At 37.8% G+C, this 20,271-nt stretch overlaps 1 protein-coding gene across 6 annotated transcripts in view; it reads left to right on the plus strand.

Annotated features, from left to right (window-relative positions):
- MEIS2 (Meis homeobox 2) overlaps nt 1-20,271 on the plus strand; it is a 173,736-nt gene that overhangs the window by 15,800 nt on the left and 137,665 nt on the right. For all 6 annotated transcript variants that reach the window (XM_030950532.1, XM_030950534.1, XM_030950536.1 and 3 more), the window contains exon 7: nt 640-754. In XM_030950532.1, coding sequence (XP_030806392.1) covers nt 640-754 — 115 coding nt within the window. The remainder of the gene's footprint in view (nt 1-639; nt 755-20,271) is intronic.

Genomic DNA, 20,271 nt, shown 5'->3' on the forward strand with positions numbered 1-20,271 from the left:
GAAAACCTCCTTTTTCCCTTCACAACTTTGACTTTATTGGAAGTTTTTCCAGCATTTAAATGGGTGACAGAGAGGTTGGGGACTGAGGACACACTCCTCTCCTGTGCGTGTTCTCCTGTACTTCTTGAAAAAGTTTCCCTCCTCTTTTCCCCTCACTGTCTAGAGAAACAAAGTGTGGGGAGATAGTTTGCATGCCTACTATACTGATCCTAATGAGAACACCTAGTATTATAAACTATGTAGGTAGATACCCTTCCCTCCTCTGCCTCCCCCTTCCCCCCCGCCCACTACCCTGTAGAGCTCCTTAAGAAACTAAACTTATGGTTTTTTTGTTCTGTCCTGAAATATTGTTTTCCAGTACTATTCAAACAATTAAATCCAGAAAACTCTGTGGAAAGTTTAAAAAAGAAAAAAAAAATCGTCCTGTGTTTTAACAAGTAAATCTTTGTATCTCCTCTGCTTGCCTTTGCTGAAGAATTATTACACTGTGCAAACAGTATAGGTGTTTGGCACATTTCACAAATGCTAATGTGTATACTTTCCTCCCCTTCCTCCCCTCTTCTCCCGTTTTGCTTTCTGTTCTTCATTTGCTATTGGAATGGGAACTGTGGAAAAAATTCCTTGGCACTCTGACACCAGAATCCTTCATCTTGGAGAGACCACGATGATGCAACCTCAACGCACTCGGCAGGCACACCAGGGCCCTCCAGCGGGGGCCACGCTTCCCAGAGTGGAGACAACAGCAGCGAGCAAGGTAAAAGGTCAAACTTTTTCTCTCCACAAAGTAGGCATGACTAAAATAACTCCAGCTTTTTTCATTATATCAGTACATCTGCCTTAGAGTAAACATGGAGTGGCAGACTTGCAGTATAATCAGCTGTAAGTTAGGGAGACGGTATTTCCTTTTCCTAACCCACTTAGCTGCATTTTATTATTATTTCAAAGTGAAATATCTAATCTTCAAACAAGCTTTGTAATAACAATTGATTAGTTCTGCCAATTCCTTTACAAATTTGGTTATCTACAGTTTATTTTTGTGTGGTGTAAGTAAATATAATGACAGACATACTCTCCAGCTGCGGTGCAGTTTTTTGAGTTGGGTTAAAGAAGGAGAGTTTAACCTGTAGTTTTATATGAGAAAGAGACTTCTATGTGAAGTTATGAAGCTGCTAAATTACATAAAATAGAAGCAAACCCTGAATTAGACAGAAAAATGTTTCTTGAAATGTTTTCTTGTACAGATATGTTTTTGTTTCTGAAAATCTGAATTCTGAATGGTAAATAGAGATACACCTCAACTGCAAAACCTTTTTTGTATCTATATACAGCAAAAGTTCCTCAAGGTTGAGGAGGTTTGATTATTATTTTAGGGTTTTTTGTTTTATTTCCTACTACTTTGCACCTTATGTGTGGTCATCTGCATCCATGCTGAGTGAGTGTCAAAGGCTGTCATTCTGTTATGATAGTGTTTTACACGTGCTCATTAGAAGAATAACTGACTCCAGAAGGTGTAAGAGTCAAGCCCTCAGTGCTAAATGTCGGGTAAAGATGGCCTGCTGTCATTCTTGGATTTTGAATCAAGAGTTGATTTTTTCTTTTTTCTCCTTTTTTGATTTGTTTTTTTAGTCCGGAGTTTAAGGTGGACTCCATTCTTGTTTTTCTTTGCAAGCATGGTAAGCTTCTGCCAGTGAGAGAGACATTACCTCTATAAGGTCTTATGATATGGTCTCACCACAAGATGTTTCTCCTACATCTGCGGTATTTTGCCTTTTTCCCCACGTGCCCAGCAGAGCCAATGGACAGGGCTGATAACCAGCTAGTCTTGAAGGATCTCAACACTGGCAAAGGGAGAAGCCTTCAGTGCTAGAGTTGCTTTGACTATTCTCATGCTGCAGACTGCCTCCCTCCATGATATTTGCCATGCTTAGACAGCAGAAGAGATACGTGATTTCATGTCTCTCACATGGCCCATTGCTTGGCACAGAGCTAGTTCCCCTCATCTGCCTGATGATCTGGTGCTGTACCCGTTGCAGTTCTAGGAACTTGCAGAGTTTGTTTCTGGTAGAGTGGTTTGGTTTTGTCTTCTATTTGTAAGAATTGTTTATACATTTGTAATCTTATTGCTGATAGAAAGCAGCCATGGCATAGGGTGTGATCCAACTCCAAAATGAGTCACAAGGATTTTTTGCTATGGGATTAAAATGGAACTGTACAAGACCCAGCATGAACCATTACAGTTTCAACAACTGATAGGGAGAGCTTGACTGCTAAACAGCATAATGGTTTTATGTCTATTGGCTGGCCATAGGCCAGGATGCTGTTGATCAAATGTTTACGTGGTATATTGTAGCTAAAGTGCTTGGTGTAGCAGATGATTTGCTTGCTTAAAAATAATTCCTTTGATTGGTCTGCCATCTTCATTCCATCCCCAGGGAGAAAGTTACCTGACACCTGTATAGCCACTCTGCCCCAGGAACCCCTTAGAAACTAAAAAAGTTCCTTCATTGAGCCATGCTTGATATAAAGAAATTGCTTGTATACATATCCAGGGATCCTGCATGTCATAGTCTCTGATCCCCTGTCACGTAACTCTGGGTGCTTGGGAAATATTGCTAAGCATTAGAAAAAGCAGTTGATGACTATTACACCACTTTCCTTTAGAAATGGGTTTCTGCCAATATATATGATTTCAACAAACGTGTTATTAATTTTTGTGAAAGAGGAACAGCCTCTGAGGGGCCAAATCAGTCACTAGTGCCGTCCAGTCCAGCAGGGTAAAACATTGCTAGTATGTTTCCCTTTGTGCTCATCTGGGCCTTCAAAAGGGAAGCTGAAGTCCAGTGACAAATCACCATTCCATTCAGCTGCTGGCAGCTGAAAGGTTATTCTACAGCACCAGCAGAATTCCCATTGGAGATGGCTCTGGATTGCTCTCACCCTCTCAGTCCTGGGAAAGAGTAAGGAGTCTGTCTTGAATTTTCCTTAGGCTTTCTTCAGAGGGCTAGAATTTACTTTATAATTCCTGAGCCAGCAATGAGCTGGTCCCAGACAATGCCAAGAAGGATAGATGCCCTCTTGAGCTGTTCCAGTGTAGTTACTCACTTGGGTCAACTTGGTTTCCCTGCAGTTTTGCCAAGAGCTTCCACAAATGCTGCTTCACTTGCCCCAAAGGATTTCTTGGAAATGGGAGCTCATTAGAGAGTCTTGGGTTCCATTAGCAACTTACAGTCTTCTCCACTAATGCCTGGTGGCAGCAGAGATTGATTCATCCTAGAGTCAGCCTCTTCTGGCTTTTGAGAACACTTTTTCCAGGGGTCTCTGCTTTTGCCTTGAGTGTATGATGCGCACCCTCTGATAATTTTTTATAAATTATTATTTTCTTTTAATTTTATTTTATTATATTTTGAGGAGGGAGGAGATGGAAAAGATTTGGATGGGTTATGACTGTTTTTTGCAGATTTTCTCTGCATGAGATAAATACATTTATTGCCTGTAAGAATCCATCCATAATTCTTACAGTTTGAACCGAATAAAAAAGGTGTAGACATTTTGTCTCTTTATGGAGAACAAACTCTCTGCTACGGTGCATGGCTGCCCTTTGGCATCAAAAGGGTTAATCTAGTCTGTGTTTGGTATTATTAGAAACATGCTGGCATTGGAAGAGTTAAGTAAAGGGCCTTCAGGCAGTAAATGTTGAAAGATTATCCTAATTTTATTAGTGGTGAGTGTCTATGTTGTTCTTAGCATGTCACCTCACTTGTTCAACAGAAAACTAAGCTACACAACATATTGATCATCTGGCAAACCGAAGTAGTAGTGATCTGTAATCCACCAAGCAGTTATTGACTTTATCCCAGTTCAGATCCACAAATGCAAATCAGTGCCGTATAATACTATTTTAAAGATTAGTAATTATGTAGTAGGTCCGATCTACTTTCCCCCTGCCCTGGAAAGAGTTAAATGTATCCAATAATAAAAATAAAACACTCTAAACATCTTACAAAGGAGAAAAAGGAGAAGCTGATTTAATGGTCTAATGAGGCCATCTTCCAGAGACTTGTTTTGTGTAGGGCTTGCTTTGACCTTTCACTTTGCTCAGGAGCCCAACGCTTCATTTTTCACATTCTTGCAATTACGTTAACGCTTCAAGCATTTCTGACTCCAAGTCAGCTAGCAACACCAGGCATAACTCAACACTGTGAGTTTTTCTCCTCTCTGTAGATTCATTAACAGGTCACCGGGGTCCCAACTGAAATTTAAAACTGACTGGTTCTGTTGGGTTAGCTGAGTTATAGCAAGGGAGATGGCAGGAAAGGGGGTGAGAGAAGGGGAGGGGAAAGAGAAGACCCTGGGGTTTTTGCCAAGGAATATATGTGTAAAAAGTCTAAGTGGAAGATTAAAAGGTGTGTGTAGCTTTATCATCCACCCTTTTCTTTGGAGAGGAAAAAACACATCTGAAAGTCTTCTGGGGTATTGTGTTTTCTTTATTCTTTGCAAAACAAAGTGAAAACAGCCACTGCCTTTACATAAAAGGGTAAATGACTTCTAGAATTTGGCATCAGTTTGTACCACAGTGATGGATATGATGCTTCCAGACTTTAATTCCTATTTAATTTCTTTATGGGATATTGCAAATAATGAATATGGCAGATTATGCATGAAAAATGGGAAATAAATCTCTTTAAGGTTTAAAAACATGTGGTCTACAGGAAAGCACCAGGGAATAATTTCAGTTTCATATTTTATGGTACCAGGATTGTATACCTGATCTGTCATATTCATAGGTCACTCACTCAAAGGGCCTGATCCATCCAAGTCAGATGGAGGCTGTCTTCCTTCATGACCTTTCAGGAAGTTCAGCATCATTTTAGGATTAGATCTGGGGTGACAAACTTCATCATAAGTAAGAATCCAGAGATTAGAAAATTCTGATGGGTTATAGAGCAGTAAAAATATAAATGAGTATCACATCTTCTTTGCTTTACACATGTGAGTGAGTGGTTCATTGTTGTGTGGCTTTTTAAGCTTGATTTTTTTTTAAAGTAACTGCTTGTGCTGAATGATCTGCCCCTTTATAAATAATATCTGAGGCTACTCTCCAGAGCAAATCTCAAAGTAGTTTAGAAGCACTTCTGTGCCAGCTTGATGTCTGTCCATGATAGCTTTCTTTGGCAAAGACTCCATAATCTGGTTCAGGACAAAGTCAACTAAGATATTAACTGAAATGAAGCATCCATCACAGGTTAACTCTCTGGACTCATGCTTGTTGGAAAAAATAAGTAGTATTACCTCTTATTCAGTATATACCCTCCTGTAATATAGTATGTAGATCAAATTTGTTTACAAGACTAGGTGATAAAGCCCAAAGATCTATTTTAATATTAGAAACTCTACTGGCACTACTCAAAGCTTAGAACCAAACTCCAGTAGTTAGAAAAGGAGAGGGATATGTTGATGTTAGGAACAATTAAAAAATAATATATTAATGCAAAATCTTTGGAAGCTAATCCAAAAGCTAATGCTACAACTTCTTTTCCCTAGTTCTGTAAGTATGGTAAGCCTGCTGAAGCTAGTATGCATATTCATCATAAAGATTCAGAACATATTTTTATTCCTTTGTGTTTTTACCTATAAAGCGATAGGGTATGGTTTTATTGGAAGAGAGCTGCCTTCTGTAAGAAGGGAAATTCCTGAAAGGCAGGCTCAAACACCCAGACTGAAAAATCAAACTTGCTAATAAATAATGCTTCACTGGAGATGCATTATTTCAGAAGGCACAGCTCTCATAAAGGTGAACTGTATGAAGTCTGAAAAACTCTTAGAGAACAATGACTTTTTTCAACTGAGGAAGATACAGGAAGCGAGTAGCCCTTATTAATTCATCTTTTTCTTTCAAGTTTGAGGGGCCCGTCCTTGTGTTGATATGTATGAGTAATTCCCATTAATGGTGATGGGAGTTACGCATGTGCACTGACAGAAGAATAGACCCCTTAGTGTTCAAAGCACATGAAATTTACATTTTTTTCCATTGCTGTAATTGAGATGTTGACAAATTGGAGAATATTGATGGGCCTTTGTTTTAAGTATTTCTTGCCAAGTTTGCTTTATTTTTTCATGGTTTGAACAATGGTGTGGGTTCAGCAGCAATGAGTAATAAGGGTAGAGTAAAGATAACTTTGATTTCAATATTTTGATGTGCCAATAAGGAATAAATTCTTAGGCAAATGGAATATGTTGTTTTAATCATTAGCTATGCATGAAAGAAAAATTGATGTTGACATCTTTGCTGTAAAATCGTTGTAATGGGGCCTTCCTTACAATTCATTTTTGTAAAATTCATTTTGTACATTTTGCAGCAATTGAACAATCCCTGCACTGTGAATAGGCAGAATTCCCAGAAATACTGAGACAGTTGGCCCAGTAACTGCTGAGCTCACACTGCACACCACATGCACATTAACCATGATCATGCCAGAACTAGCTTAGCTAAATATAGTCAACTTTTGATATCCTCCCATCCTTTCTTTTATTTCTGTCTATTGCATGAAAAAAATAAATGTTTGCTGACTCTAGCAATTAAACAATAACCACAAAAAAGATGTGTGTCCCTACCCACTGTTCAATAAGTAGCATTAAAATTTCATAGTGAATTTTCACTTCACTGTACAGTTTTCTAACAATCAGGCGGGTAGCAACTGCAGATTCCTCACCTTTTATTAAATTACAGCTCAGAGAGTGTGTGTGTGGTGTTTAAAACACTATACTTGTATTCAAGTTACTCACCTCACTCTTACCTTTTAATCCATGTAGGTTTGTATATTTAGATGTAGATAAAAATCTACATACACATTTACTTCCATATTTGTAGTATGTTTTGCTGGAGTTTCAAAAGCAGCCTAGTAAAACTCTGTCAATGGAATGTTTTCATAGTGGCAGTAATCTCTTTAAAATAACCCTAAATACAATATGACAGATGCCATCTGGAATAATCTTTTGCTAGTTGCTTTCTACTTTTATTTTTTCCTACAGCTAAGTTCATCTAAAACTGGTCACTTACTGTTATGGTAAACATAGTGAACTCTTTCCTCCACTTTTGTATGTGAATGTTCAGAGGAAAAAAGTACATTATTTTACTTAAGAAATTGTTACTATGGAGAGGTTCGTCTCTAATTTCATGTTTCTGGGTATTTTAAAATATATGTGTGTGTATATATATTTATTTATGTATTTGTAATTCAAAATACAAAGGTAGGATTCCCCCTTAGGCTATTCCCTCCATCTCAGACCCTATTCAGCCTAACCCAATTTGCCTCCAAATGCTAGATAACATCCCATTCACTAAATTATAATTGTATGTTTGCTACAATATTAATGGCTTCAAAATGCAACACATTCAAATATACCGTATTAAGTGCTTAAATATCTTCCTGTGTTGTTACAGACTAATTTCTTCCTATATATACCAATTTATTTGAAAGATCTAGTGTTGGAATCTCTGATTTTTTTTTTTAACATAGTTGTGTAAAGGGATGTCTCCTGATGCCTGTTAGAGTTTAATTTAGAGTAGTAATTAAACTTGAATACTGCCTCATAAACAAAAGATAAACAATAAACCAGCCACGTTCCCTGCTGTTTCATAGCTTTCTTTCCCAGATGTTTTAGCCTGATAATTTTTACATAGTGAACTACCTAACATGGAGTGCCATGGACAGAGGTCAAAGCCTAGTTCTTTGTAATTGTTTTACAAAAACTTTTCATTAACGAAATACTACAGGGTTTCCTTTGTATAGCAGATAAAATTGTTAGATACCGAAGGACACTCATTAACTGACTTTTTAATTCTCTCCCTCTTGTTTATAAAGACAGCCCTTATTTAAAAAAAAGCAACCCACAAGCTTTATTTTAGCTGTTGATGACCAAGAAATGTTTCTGTTTCTTAATATGGGGGTGCCTGATAGTACATTGGAATACTCTGTGTCATTCTTAAAAAATAAAAATGCCCTTGCAGGAGCTGCTCTCTCAGTGTTGATCCTAAGCAACGACGGAGATGTTCACAGTGGAAGGCTTTTAATTTTTCAAGCTGCTCCTGAGGCTGCCGAAGCCTGCGTGTCCATCTCTGGACCGCTCCTCTGTCAGCCATGATCTTTCTAATTGCCAGGTACTGGTAGGCCGTTCAGCTGCAGGAGCCATGTTATTTTCACTGGGTGGGGTAATTACTGAAAGCTGAGAATAGCTGCACTAAAGACACAGGGATACTTTCATGATCCCATTAGCATAAGAGAGGGTAAATTATTCATGCCAAGTGAGGATTCTATGGGGAAAAGTATAGTTAATGCACATAGTTTTTAAATGTATCCCTTTCTGCTCTGAGACTAAATTCTTGTTGGATTCAGTTCTCAGACATTTACGGGAAAGCTCTAGTGGCATGTTAGACGCAGTTCATCTCTCTCTGTTTGCAGCGCTCTCAATAGAGACCATCTGGCACAGATCCAAAAGGTGATTAAACAAAATGATCAGCTCTTGTTGCTGTGTTACATGTCCAATACTCTGGATTAAAAAACATGACCCACAACAGTCAGCTAACAAAATTTTTTTTCCTCTTTTCCGTTCCTCTGTAAGAATTCAGATGGTCCACAAATGTCTATGCCATCTTTGTGTCCTTATGGCCCATAATCATGAACAGGTTGTGCAAATGGCTCTTTCTGTAACACGGTCTGTTCCAGCAGCATAGAAACATCTCATATTAATTGGGTCAGTCTAATGTTCATAATGACATGGGGAAAAATTACCCAAATGTGTTCTTATAGTAAACACTTAAAATGTGCCTTTCTCCGATTAGAATGTGAAATTTGACATCAGGCTCATGTAGCTGATTTATTTTTTAAGATGGACGAAAATCAAAGCATGACACTGTCATCTGCTTAAAATAGTTTAAAGCCCCTTCTAACCAAATAAAAAAAAAGGCAGAGGGGGAGGGGTGAGCTGTGGTTTAACACCACAATCAGGGAATGAATTTACAGTGCTATTCAGAAGAGTACTCCCTTATCATAAACAAGCTGATAATCACACTGAATCTAACTCCCAATTAGCTCTTTCTTTGCTCACAGAGATCAGCATACATGTCCTCCTTAAGCCATGATATGTTGCTGTTGAGTCAGACAGGAACGTTTGTGTACCTTATGTCATATTCCGAATGTAAGGATTAATGCAATATATTTACTAGAAAACCCATCTAATCAGCAAGGTAATTTTTCAAACCAATCCCTTCAATGCCTGAGTTAAGGTAAAAATGCCAAGACTGTGAAGAGGGGACATATGTATCTTATCTTTTTGGGGTTGCATCAAATGCCAAGTACTAGCGTAAATTCAACAGAAACCAGACATTGTTGGAAAGTAATTAAAGAAATATTGAAATTAAACCTACCATATGAGTGAAATATTTGTAGGCCCATTTTGTTGCATGCATAACAATTTGCATGGAATTGAACACTATTTCTTTCTCTTGTACATCTAGAGTTGTACTTTGCTAAACATGACAGAGGCATCACCTCTGTAACTCCCTCCATAGGATTGGAGGGATCTGTTTAATGCTGAGTGTGCTTACAGTCCAAAATCAGTAGGTTTACTTAGAAGACACAGTTATTTAAGAAAAAAAAAGAGAGAGAGAGAAATGAAAACCTTCAAATCTATGCCAAGAAAAATAAAATTCCACTTTTAAAAGTTTAAAAGAGCCACTGTCAGTTTCCCTTACTGTGCCAGGTGGTTGTGGTGTAGCCCCAGCTGGCAGCTCAGCCCCACACAGTCACTTCCCCATTCCCCCCTGCCAGTGAGATGCGGGAGAGAATCTGAAGGGTAAAAGTGAAAAAACTCATGGGTTGAGATAAAGACAATGTAATAGGTAAAGCAAAACAAGGAATTCATTCAGTTCTTCCCCTTAGCAGACAGGTGTTCGGCCATTTTAAGGGAAGCAGGGCTCTGTCATGCGTAAGAGTGACTTAGGGCAACAATTACATCACTCTGGGCATCTTCCCTTTCTCTTTTCCACAGCTCTGTATGCTGAGCAATAGACCATATGGTGTGGGGATATCCTTCTGCTGAGCTGGGCTCACCTATCCCAGGTGTGTGTCCTCCCAAGTTCTTGTGCACTCCAGCCTCTGTGCAAGTGCTGCTCAGCAACAGAAAAACCCCACCCCTGTGTTATTAGCGCTGTTTCCAGCACACATCGAAAACATGGCCCCATAATAGCCACTGTGAAGAGGATTAGCTCCACCAGAACCAGAATGAAGGTGAAAGCCATGGGGCACCGACCTATCCAGAGTGCTCAGGGCAGGAGGGCAGGCTCACCCAGTTCAGGGCAGCCTGGTGAATGAAAAGGACCCCGGTAGCCTTGTGGGGCTTAAGGCTATTACAGGGCAACTCATACTCTGTTATCATGCTGATTTTCCATTGATTTTTTTGCTGTACAGTACTTGTTGAAGGCCCTCTAGAGCATCAAACACTGCATTATGGCACCACACATTGTAGTATGCTTTCCTTTTGTCTTAATGCCTTGTCTTTTTGCCTGAGAAGAGGAGTGCTAACCACTCTGTGATTCTTACAGCTTCTGAGCAGCTTTTATATCTATAGAGCAGGGGAAGTAGGGCAGGTGAAGAAGATTTGGCAGCTGTGTTTATCTAACTCTTAATGTGATAATGTGATGCATTTGTTTACAGTTCTGAATTTTCAAACCATTCTGATTTGGAATTACTGTAAAATGTTGTTTTTCATTTATAAAATCACTTCTCATTTAAGTAACTGATTTCAGAGTATGAATAAACCTGAATCTGGTGTCTAAATATATTTTCTTAGTGTAACTTCTAGTAATAGGTACTAAGGTTGTTAAAGTTGTAGGTGAGGTTGCAAAAAGATTTATGTAGGCTAAAGTGAGTAATTTCTCCTATTTTCTAACTTCCTATTCACTTAAGTTGTTGTATAATTCACATAGGTTTTTCATTCACTAAAAAATCAAGCCATCTTCATCTAAGTCTTGATAAGCTGAGGATTTTTAAAATCAGAAGACTGTCTATATGTTTTAGGATATCTTCAAATAAATGCTTATTATTTTAACCAGTGTTTTCTACTGGTTTGTGAAAGTCTTTGTGCATGCAGTAAATGTAAAGGAGTATTTAAAAATGTTTACAAGAATAGCAAAGTACACCTGAAAACACATGTAGAAATTTAGACTTGCAACTTTCTGGAGTTATGAGACCCATAAAAAAAACAGTGTAGTCATAAAGAGAGGACAATAGAGGGGAACAGTGACAGCCACCTTAATTATCCCACTACCTGCAGGCATTATCCAAATAACAAGTATGGTCACTGGGCAGACATCTGTTATTTTGGTGGGCTCCCCTGGAGGCTCTCAGCCTCTCATGAGGTAAAGGTGTGTCTGTCTACCCAGGAGCAACTAACTGCAGGACTGGTTCTGAGGGGACCTTGTGTAGGTTTCCTGCCCTCTCTGACATGTGCTCTTCCCTGTCTGTGCAATGGGCACTGGAGGCCCATGAATTGTACAGAATGGTCATCTGTTGTTGTGGACTGCTCTGGTATTCTAGGAATGCATGCTTATGTAGAAAATTAAAATGTGTTCTTCTCTTGGCCTCCTTGAATTGCATAAAATAAGCTCTGGATATACTGCATTTGTAAATTATTGCATTGTTTATTTAAAAACACTTCCTCTTTTTTCCATAAAGGTGAGAACATGGGAATGAAATAGCCTTTATCTTTCAACTTTGTATTATAATGTTGTTTTTGAGGATCGAGGCTTATGAGGTAGTAAAAAAAGGATGGCATAGATCACATCACCACTTCTTTAGTGACATTTCCGTAAAGATGAAAAGTCTAAAGTGGTGCTTCCAGTGTTTGAAAAATCATTGTATCACTATATATGGGTATTCCTTGTTTAGTGGTTTTGTTTCTCTCCCCCTGAACAAGCATAGCAATTGTAGACCAAGGAAAACTTGGATTCTGTGTTCATATTTAGTTCCTAGGGACTCAAGGGTAATGTTGGTTTTAAACGAGATTATAAAATGCACTGGGGTTTTTTTTCCCCTTCTTTAGGAATTCCTTAGTACTCTAGAGCTATAGAATGGGTTGGGATGCTTAGTGACCTTGCACATCAATAGCTCTGTCTTTTAAACATGGACATTGATTTTTCTCATCCTGGCATGAGAAGATGTAGTATACCCCCTGCTTTGTTGCCTGTGAGTTTTCAGCAGATGTAAAGGCAGTGGTGGCTAAGAATAAAAGCTTAGGGCATTAGAGATGGCAGCACTATCATGAATAGTCTGCCTCCTATTTAGGTGTTTTTTGTTAATTATGAAATACATCTTATCTGTTTGAGGGTGAATTGATAACCTTTTTGTGTTACTGTTTTACAGTTGTTTATTACTGTCTTTAGTCTAAAGCACACCAATCTAGATTTAGTAGCTTGGCTTTCTATAGAACCCAAGAATAATATTTTGAAATGCACCAACTCGGTATCTTGATCACAGTTACAGTACTCATGAAAGATCTGTCTTTTGTTCATGAATCAGTGGAGGACGGTCCAGAGAAGGTTTGAAGGAAAGCAGTGTGAGTCAGTTAAAAGCAGTACTTCCTTCTCAGAGGAGAGAAGAAAAAGGCACTGTCCCCATAAGATCTTGATCCTTCTTGCATGGAATCAGCAGCAAGAGCAGGGGTGCTGCTGCTTTCAGATATGCAAAGTTTGGGTCAAGTCTCAAAGAATGAAAGCAGAGCATGGTTCCCCTGTCTTAAAAAACAAATACACACAAAAAAAATCCCTCTAAGTTTTTTTTTTTTGTAATTTCCATAGGAACTACTGCCATTAAGACATGTAGGATCTACAAAAAGCCATAAAGTTCTAATATTTCCTAATATATTTTGGAACAAAATTCCATCCTACCCTATATTCTAGAGGACAAATGTTAATAAGCACTGGGGTTTTTATATACGCACAACAAAGTTTTGAATCATTTTTCTCCTCTGGTGGTTTTTATATGTTAAATTGAGCTTCAGAGAAAAAATAATTTGTGCTTTCACTTCAGTTAATTTCTTTAAATGCCAACAGTTTTGAAAATTTCTCTGTTGGAGAGACTAAACTCAGTAAACTCAGATTTAAAGGAATTTGACTATTTCTGTTTGATTGTACTCAATATATTAATTCAGGTAGGTGCGGAGTTGGAGAAAGTAAATGATTCTTTGTTTTCTACTGATACATATGGGTGGTTTATAAGTGACAGCCCCAAAGCCTGTCTGGTTTTAGGTTATTTGTGAAGCTGTCTTTACCCTGGCATAAGGAGCTAACTCAAGGAAATTGTCTGGTGGCAGAGTTGGCACAATGGCCCTGGTGACCCTATTCCTTCCTACAGCCGGGGCAATGAGCCTGGGAAAGAGCAAGACAAAGTGGTTTCCCCCTGCTTCACTGACTTCCCAGCTGCTCTGAGGCTGAAGTCCATTGCTAACTCCAGATGCTCAAACTTGCACTGAGTGCTGTCCTAAACTGCTGGCCTCATAACTCATGGAATGAGCTCAAATTATTTTATGGATGGTTACCTTTGTACACCCTTGGCACTCTACATTCCTCATGCACAGGCTAGGATTGGGGTCTTCTATTTTCTTGTGTAAACAAAGCATTTGCTATAACTGACAAGGATTGGTGGAGCAGCCATGAAAGCGAGACAGGGGAATTCGGCAAATTCTCTATTAATATGTGATTTGTACCATGAAATTTTTTGACAACCCTGGCATTTAATTCTTAAATAAGTAAAGAGTGCACTTTTCCTTGTAATCTCACGTTATGCCCACCAGCTTACCATGGCGACACTTGTTTAAGCAATTACATATATTTAAATTTTCCTTGGGCCTCTCCACGTACAGCTGCAAGTTGGTCATACCTTGACTAAAACCAGCCCTCATTCACAGGGAGTTCAGCAGAGCAAATGGCAAATACACATATAGTTTTATTGCAGGACTTGGTGCTAAGGTTTTAAATAATTTACGAGCGTAAAATTGGGAAACTCACATGAACTGCCTCTCTAATTTTACACTCCTGCCTAAAGAGGATGGAACATCGCACAAATAGAGCAAATAAAAAATTTTCAGCTTGAGGCTTCCTTCCTAATTCCTCGCACCTCAGATTTACCACTTACTGACGGTTCTCCATTTCGTGGGACTACTGACCCTGTGCATCTGTTAAAGGGGATAGTTTGGAATGAGCACAGCCTCCTACTCAGAAGGACCGCAGTGTTCTCTTAGCTCCTACTAGATGCTTGAACAAGCAGAGGGCTTAAGTGAAATCCTTTAGCTGAGCCAAAATCTGTTCTTATTTAGGGACTAATCCAAAGCCTGTTAAATCAACAGAAAGAGACTTTGGTTGACTTCAGTGAGCTTTGGATCAGGCCCCTCCTTCCTAATACATCTGAAATCAATGGAGGTATACTGGGCTTCTGCCCTTAAAAAAAAAAAAAAAAGAGAGAGATAGGGGTTGTCCTTGTGCTTTATTTGCACAGTACCTAATATATTGAGGTTCTGGTGCTCAAACAGTATCCCAAGTGCATCATTGAGACAACAGCAATTTTGACTTGATTATATTGCTCGGTGTTCATGGACTTCCATTCAGCTGGGTACCTAATTCCCTTGTTTAAAACAACCATATATGCCGTGCATCCACTTCATGCACAAACATTATTTTTCTTTGCTAATGTTTTATATAAAGAAAATTATTGCAAAAAATAAAAAAGGAGGATGTCAGTTTTTATGGCAGGATTCTTTTTTCTTATTTTTCAGTGCTCTCAGATTGTTAATAAAGCTGTTTTGAATGAAAAATACTCAGGCCATAGAACATGTAAAACCCAATGAGTGTAACTGTCAGCTCTCCGCCTTGAGAAAATTATTAGAGCCCCATGTGTTCTCTACAGCCAAAGGCTGTCACCTCTATATTATTTCTTCATTAATGCCTTTTATTTTTATTTCTCAGTATTAAGATGAAGTCCAAACTATAATCTGACACTTTTTAAAGATTTTGACGTAAGAATTAGCATTATGGAATTGGCAAATATTTTTTAGGCAAGAAATGGCAAAGGACTAAAACTCCTATGTATATTTCAGCATAGACTTTCCATTTCCAGAAGTGTCTATTGCAGCTGAAGCAGGACCTAAGTCTGGCAAAGGCTATTACATTGTGCTACTCTGCATATTGCAAGTCCTGTTACTGAAATCAAGAGGCCCACAGTGGGGTTAATATTGACCACCTCAGCCTTTGTAGGATTTGTTTTCAATTGACACTTTTACTCTAATCAAAAGCAATAATTATTTTCCTTAAAGTTGGTAAATTTTGTCTACTTTAGCTTGTTAGAATTTTGATTTTATTTCTTATGCTTCTGAGTTCACTTAAGATTCATTTTGTGTATTCAGACACTTAGCATATTTTGTGCAAAACATCTGTCACAATGTGAAAACGTATTTGAGTAAGAAAATATTTCTAGTTCATATCTTTTTTTTTTGAGTGGTAAATTTAGACACATATTTCTAGATGCAAAGTGTTAACCTTAATTAATGCTTTATTTTATTAGACATATTTAGTCAGCAGTCTTTTATCCATTTTGTGTAAAAAGGTAAATTCCGTAAGTTTATAGTATTACAAAATTAAGTTTTGATTTAGAGGTTACCGAAATACTTAATACATATAGATGTCTTTCATTTTAGGGAAATGGGGATAGGCTGATCTGTGTTAACATCCCATATGACTTACAATTCTGTATGTTCTGTTCTTTGCTTGTGAAAGGATCTTAAAAAGAAAAAAATTACTGCAGTGCTCATACTTCATCCAAGAGAGAAGTACCAATGCAGTTTTCCAGTTAAAAAGACATAATAAAGAGTATCATATTAATGTATTAGTGTATCATATTTGTTTTAAGGGGCAGTCTTTCAGTTTAAAGGGAAATTCTCTTAAATTCACAAACTTACTTTAGACATAGTTGATACTGTATATCTTACACTCTAGAAAATCTTCTGTGGTTCATATCTGCAATGATAGATGAAACACTTTCATTTATACGTGAATTGGCTGTCCTAATTATTTCCGTGAGTTAGATGTTATTAGCAGTTCATATTCCCAGCTCCGAGCATAGTTTAGGATAAAGTTCAGTGTATGAGCAAGGTTTTATGAAAGAAGGGCTTTATTGATTTCTTTTTTTGTTTTTAAAGATCTTTCATTCATGCTGTTAATCTATAACTCAGCCTTAGCTACATATTTGCCCCTTTTTTGTTATTTTGTTTTCCCTTCTGAATCTGAATTTGGGCAGGCCTTTCTAATCTGGTAATTCATCTCTGACATTCAGGGTTTGGTTTCAAACCCCTCTCTACTTTTTTGTAAACTAATCCTACAGTCCTAAGACCACCAAAGAGAATGTCATTTTAGTTAGAAGTCCACACTGTCAGAATTCAGGTTTACTGTATGCCAATTAACCCTCCTCTAAACTCTTCCAAATGGCTATCAATCTGGTTTGTTTAAAAGAAATAAGCTGTCCTCTTATTTTAGAACTAGTAAAGAATTTTACATCTTTCTAAAGCAATTTTCTGCATTCTTAGTGACTTCATTGATGTGAATGTAAAGTACACAATAGGTCAAATTCTGACTTCAGTGGGAGTTGGTGGGAGCACAGTCTGTACATCTGAAGGCAGAATTGATTCAATCTTAGTGTGCCTGTGCAGCAAAAAAACTCTATATAATTCGTCTTCATATAATCAGTGAGTACAGATTTGAGCTTGTTTCTCATGCTACTTTCATGACTGCCTTACATGAGCTCAGAGGAGCTGCTCATGCTCTTGGTAGGTGTGTGTGTGTGTGGTTTTTTTTCCTTGTTTATTCACATATAAACATTTTACATGCTTCCTTAGAGAATTTCCTTGTAAGGTTCAGTTATTCTTAAGAGACTGAGCACGTAATTTGTAAACTATGCAAAGAGCACCCTGCAGCCGAGGCAAACCCTCGAGCCATCCACTGGGACCTGCTTTGCTTGCCACTGCCGTACTCTTGGATGTAAAGGGTTCTGTACTGTGGCTGTAATGAGCAGGATACACTCAGTCATGGCCAGATGTACAGTGGAGGATCCATGTATTGGTCTTCTCTTCCAGTCTTCCATCAAGCAGCTGTTTGTTATAGCATGATTAATTTTATTTCAGATCTTTGAGAAGGATATTGTTTTTGAATGTAAAAAAACCTAACATAATATCCTCTGCTCTTATGCCTTCTCCATTCTCATTAGCTGTTCTTGAGCTGTCTTATTTCAATGGAGCAAAGTGTAACTTCTATAAGCAAAATGAGAGAATTACAATCCAAAAGAAAATGGAGGTCTGTTGGCAGGAATGTTGCTGTTAAATTCAGGTGAAATAATGGGTTTTTTACTTGTGTACTTTACCTTAAAGCTGAGTAAAAGCTGTATCTCGCACTTTCAGAAGAAAGATTTCATTTACACCAGGCTTATGCTATTTATGAGTTGGCAGGCTCAAATTTTACTTTCTAGCTGCCTTTTTATAACAGTCCGTTAAACAACTTGTTAGGAACTGCTTTTTTGGGTTTTTTCTTAGAATGTCATAGATAGAAAACACTGGCTTTTAAAAATAAAAAGTTTTTCAAAGTAGTTTAGGCCTTTAACATAGCATTAGAATATTGCCTTCCCTAAATCATCTTCCATATATTAAAAAGCAACAGTCAGTCTCCTTCCTGTCCTGCAAGTATTTAAGGTTATAATGCTAGAAATTCTAAGCTTAGCTTCCACCCCTCCTCCATTTTTTTTTTTTTTTAATTTAAGTTAATGACTTTGGAAGGTGGTCTCATATCTGCATTAAATATCCATGAAGGTAGGGTTTTTTTTTCATAGGAGTGATTTATGGTAGAGTTGTAGTCTTTGTTTGGTAGGTTTGGGGTGGGGAGGAGGGTATTGGTTTTTGGTGGGGGTTTAATAGTATAGCAAAGAATAGTGGGACATAAACATTTTAAATGTTGATTCTGTAAAATGTAAAGCATGAACAAAGGTTTATCATGTTTTGCTTGAATCAGCCCACATCTGTTACAAGAAACTGTAGAACTGCAGACAGGCTATGGCTTTTCTCATGTCAAGGGGAATCCACTGAATCTTGGCCTTCATTTAGGATTCCCTCCTGATGAGCAAATTCCCATGACCGCTTTTGAAGCTTTAAAAGCTTTGGTTTTGTTTTAAAAGGCCTCTGAGCATAGGCAATGTTTTCATAGGCATTTAGAAACAAAAACTTGAGCTTTTAAACCTTCAAATGTCGCTGTGGGGATTCACTTGGCTTCTCAGCAGACCAAGTCTGAGATAACACCTGCAAGAAGTGTGTATCTGTGTGTGTGTATTTTGTGAAATTGTGATGCACCATCTCAACTGACCCACAAATGTGACAGTGGTGCATGTGTAAATCTTATTGTTATGTTTTGCTGTTACTCAGTTTTAAGAGCAAACTATTATTTTGGTTCTGTGGTATGGCTGATGTGGATAAGCCAATTTTGGTTTTAGGTGTTTTAATATCTTCTGCCTCTTTGTCCTGTGATGCAGACTCTAACAAATGATCTTCAGAAGAACAGACTGAGTTAATGTCCATGGTTATGTTTCATTATCTAAAGGGTACTGGGTTTTTAGCTTCAGTCTTACTTTTTTCATCAACATCAGTTGCACAATAAAAGGTAGTTTTCTATAAATAGATGGGTTATACCATATGTAAACCCAGGTCTGTGATTACTAGATGGGAAAAAATGTTCAATAGAAATGAGTGAACAAATCATCAGGCTGATGAAGTAACAGAAGTACTTATTTGCACTCCTTTTCAGCTCCATCTCTGTGTCTTAAACACCTGAGGTGAAATTTTGTCATGTTTCAGATGGAAGGGGATTTTCAGAATTAGGGATAAATACTAAATGAATATATTAACACTGCTTTTCTCCTGTCCTGTGCTGTTCTCTAAACACCTGTTAAAAACAAACAAGCACATATTTCGAATTGATGATACTGACTGGCAAACTTGGCACCAAATAACCTGCTGAAACTAAAATGTTGATGCAGAACATGTGCTTAATTTAACAGTCCATAACCCTGTTTTTTGAACACTGAAATACCTACCCTGAGGAAAGCTCATAAAACGAAGGTCTTTAAAGTTCGTAGATCAGACCAGTGAAGTTGCAGCCGTTTTTAAGAATGTGCATCTTCAATGACTCCTATTAATTCAAGATGGCCAGGTGTATAAAATATGAGACGTGAAAGCACTGAAGATTTTTTTTCTCAAAGTGTGCTTTCCATAGGTTCAGTATCTAGAGGAATCAGAAGAGAAGGGATGCTCGGAGGCAAACATTCTGCAGCTGAGAGGACTACATATTGCACACAGGTCTGAAAGAATCTCTGCTTGGTTTCTAAGGGTATTTAATTGAGCTTTTTACAACATATAATGATTAATTCTTCTAGAAATTCCCAGTGCCCTTAAGATTCTATTGCTTGGGATTAGGTTGAGCAATTTGGCATATCTCTAATTGTGTTTCCCCATGTGTAACATTCTAGCCATGTCTGTCTTATTTTACTGTTAAATATATAATTTATAAACAGATAACAATCCTGATAAGCTTGTTTCAATCCATTCTAGAATGAAATTACTTGTGTTGTATTAGATGCGATAGCTTCAAACTGCCTTAGAATAACTGCACTTAACAAAGAAGAAATCTTTGTTATACTATTTATCTGGAGGCACTGGAAATTAAAAATCTGAGCTACTGCAGCAACCAGGACCTATTATTTCTGAAGTGTTTCCTGAGAAATAAACTTTCTGCACCAGGCAAACATGAATTTGTAAAAAATATGGAAACACAGAATTTTCCCTTTTGCACTTGTCCACACAGGGTACATGTTTGTTACTTTTAAATGAAAGAAATCAGAATAGGCTATATTGAGCTAAAACGAATTTTCTTCATTACATTTTTCTGACTGTGTAAGTTTTTTGACAAAAAGCTTACAGTCTTCCATTTCACCAAATATGTGCACTTTTTTGGCTCTAAAGTATATGCTTTGCTGTTAGACATTTTGGGATATGGTGGTTTTATTTCTCTTTTGTGGGAATAAACCAGACGCATCTTCTTGTGCTGAATAGCCTGACAGAAAATGAAAATAGAATTTTTAAGCTGTGAATTGGCAAAGGGGAGTCAGACTGGTTTTTTTCTCAGTGTTCCTT

The sequence above is a fragment of the Camarhynchus parvulus genome, chromosome 5 (genome assembly GCF_901933205.1).
Source record: "Camarhynchus parvulus chromosome 5, STF_HiC, whole genome shotgun sequence".
Taxonomy (NCBI): domain Eukaryota; kingdom Metazoa; phylum Chordata; class Aves; order Passeriformes; family Thraupidae; genus Camarhynchus; species Camarhynchus parvulus.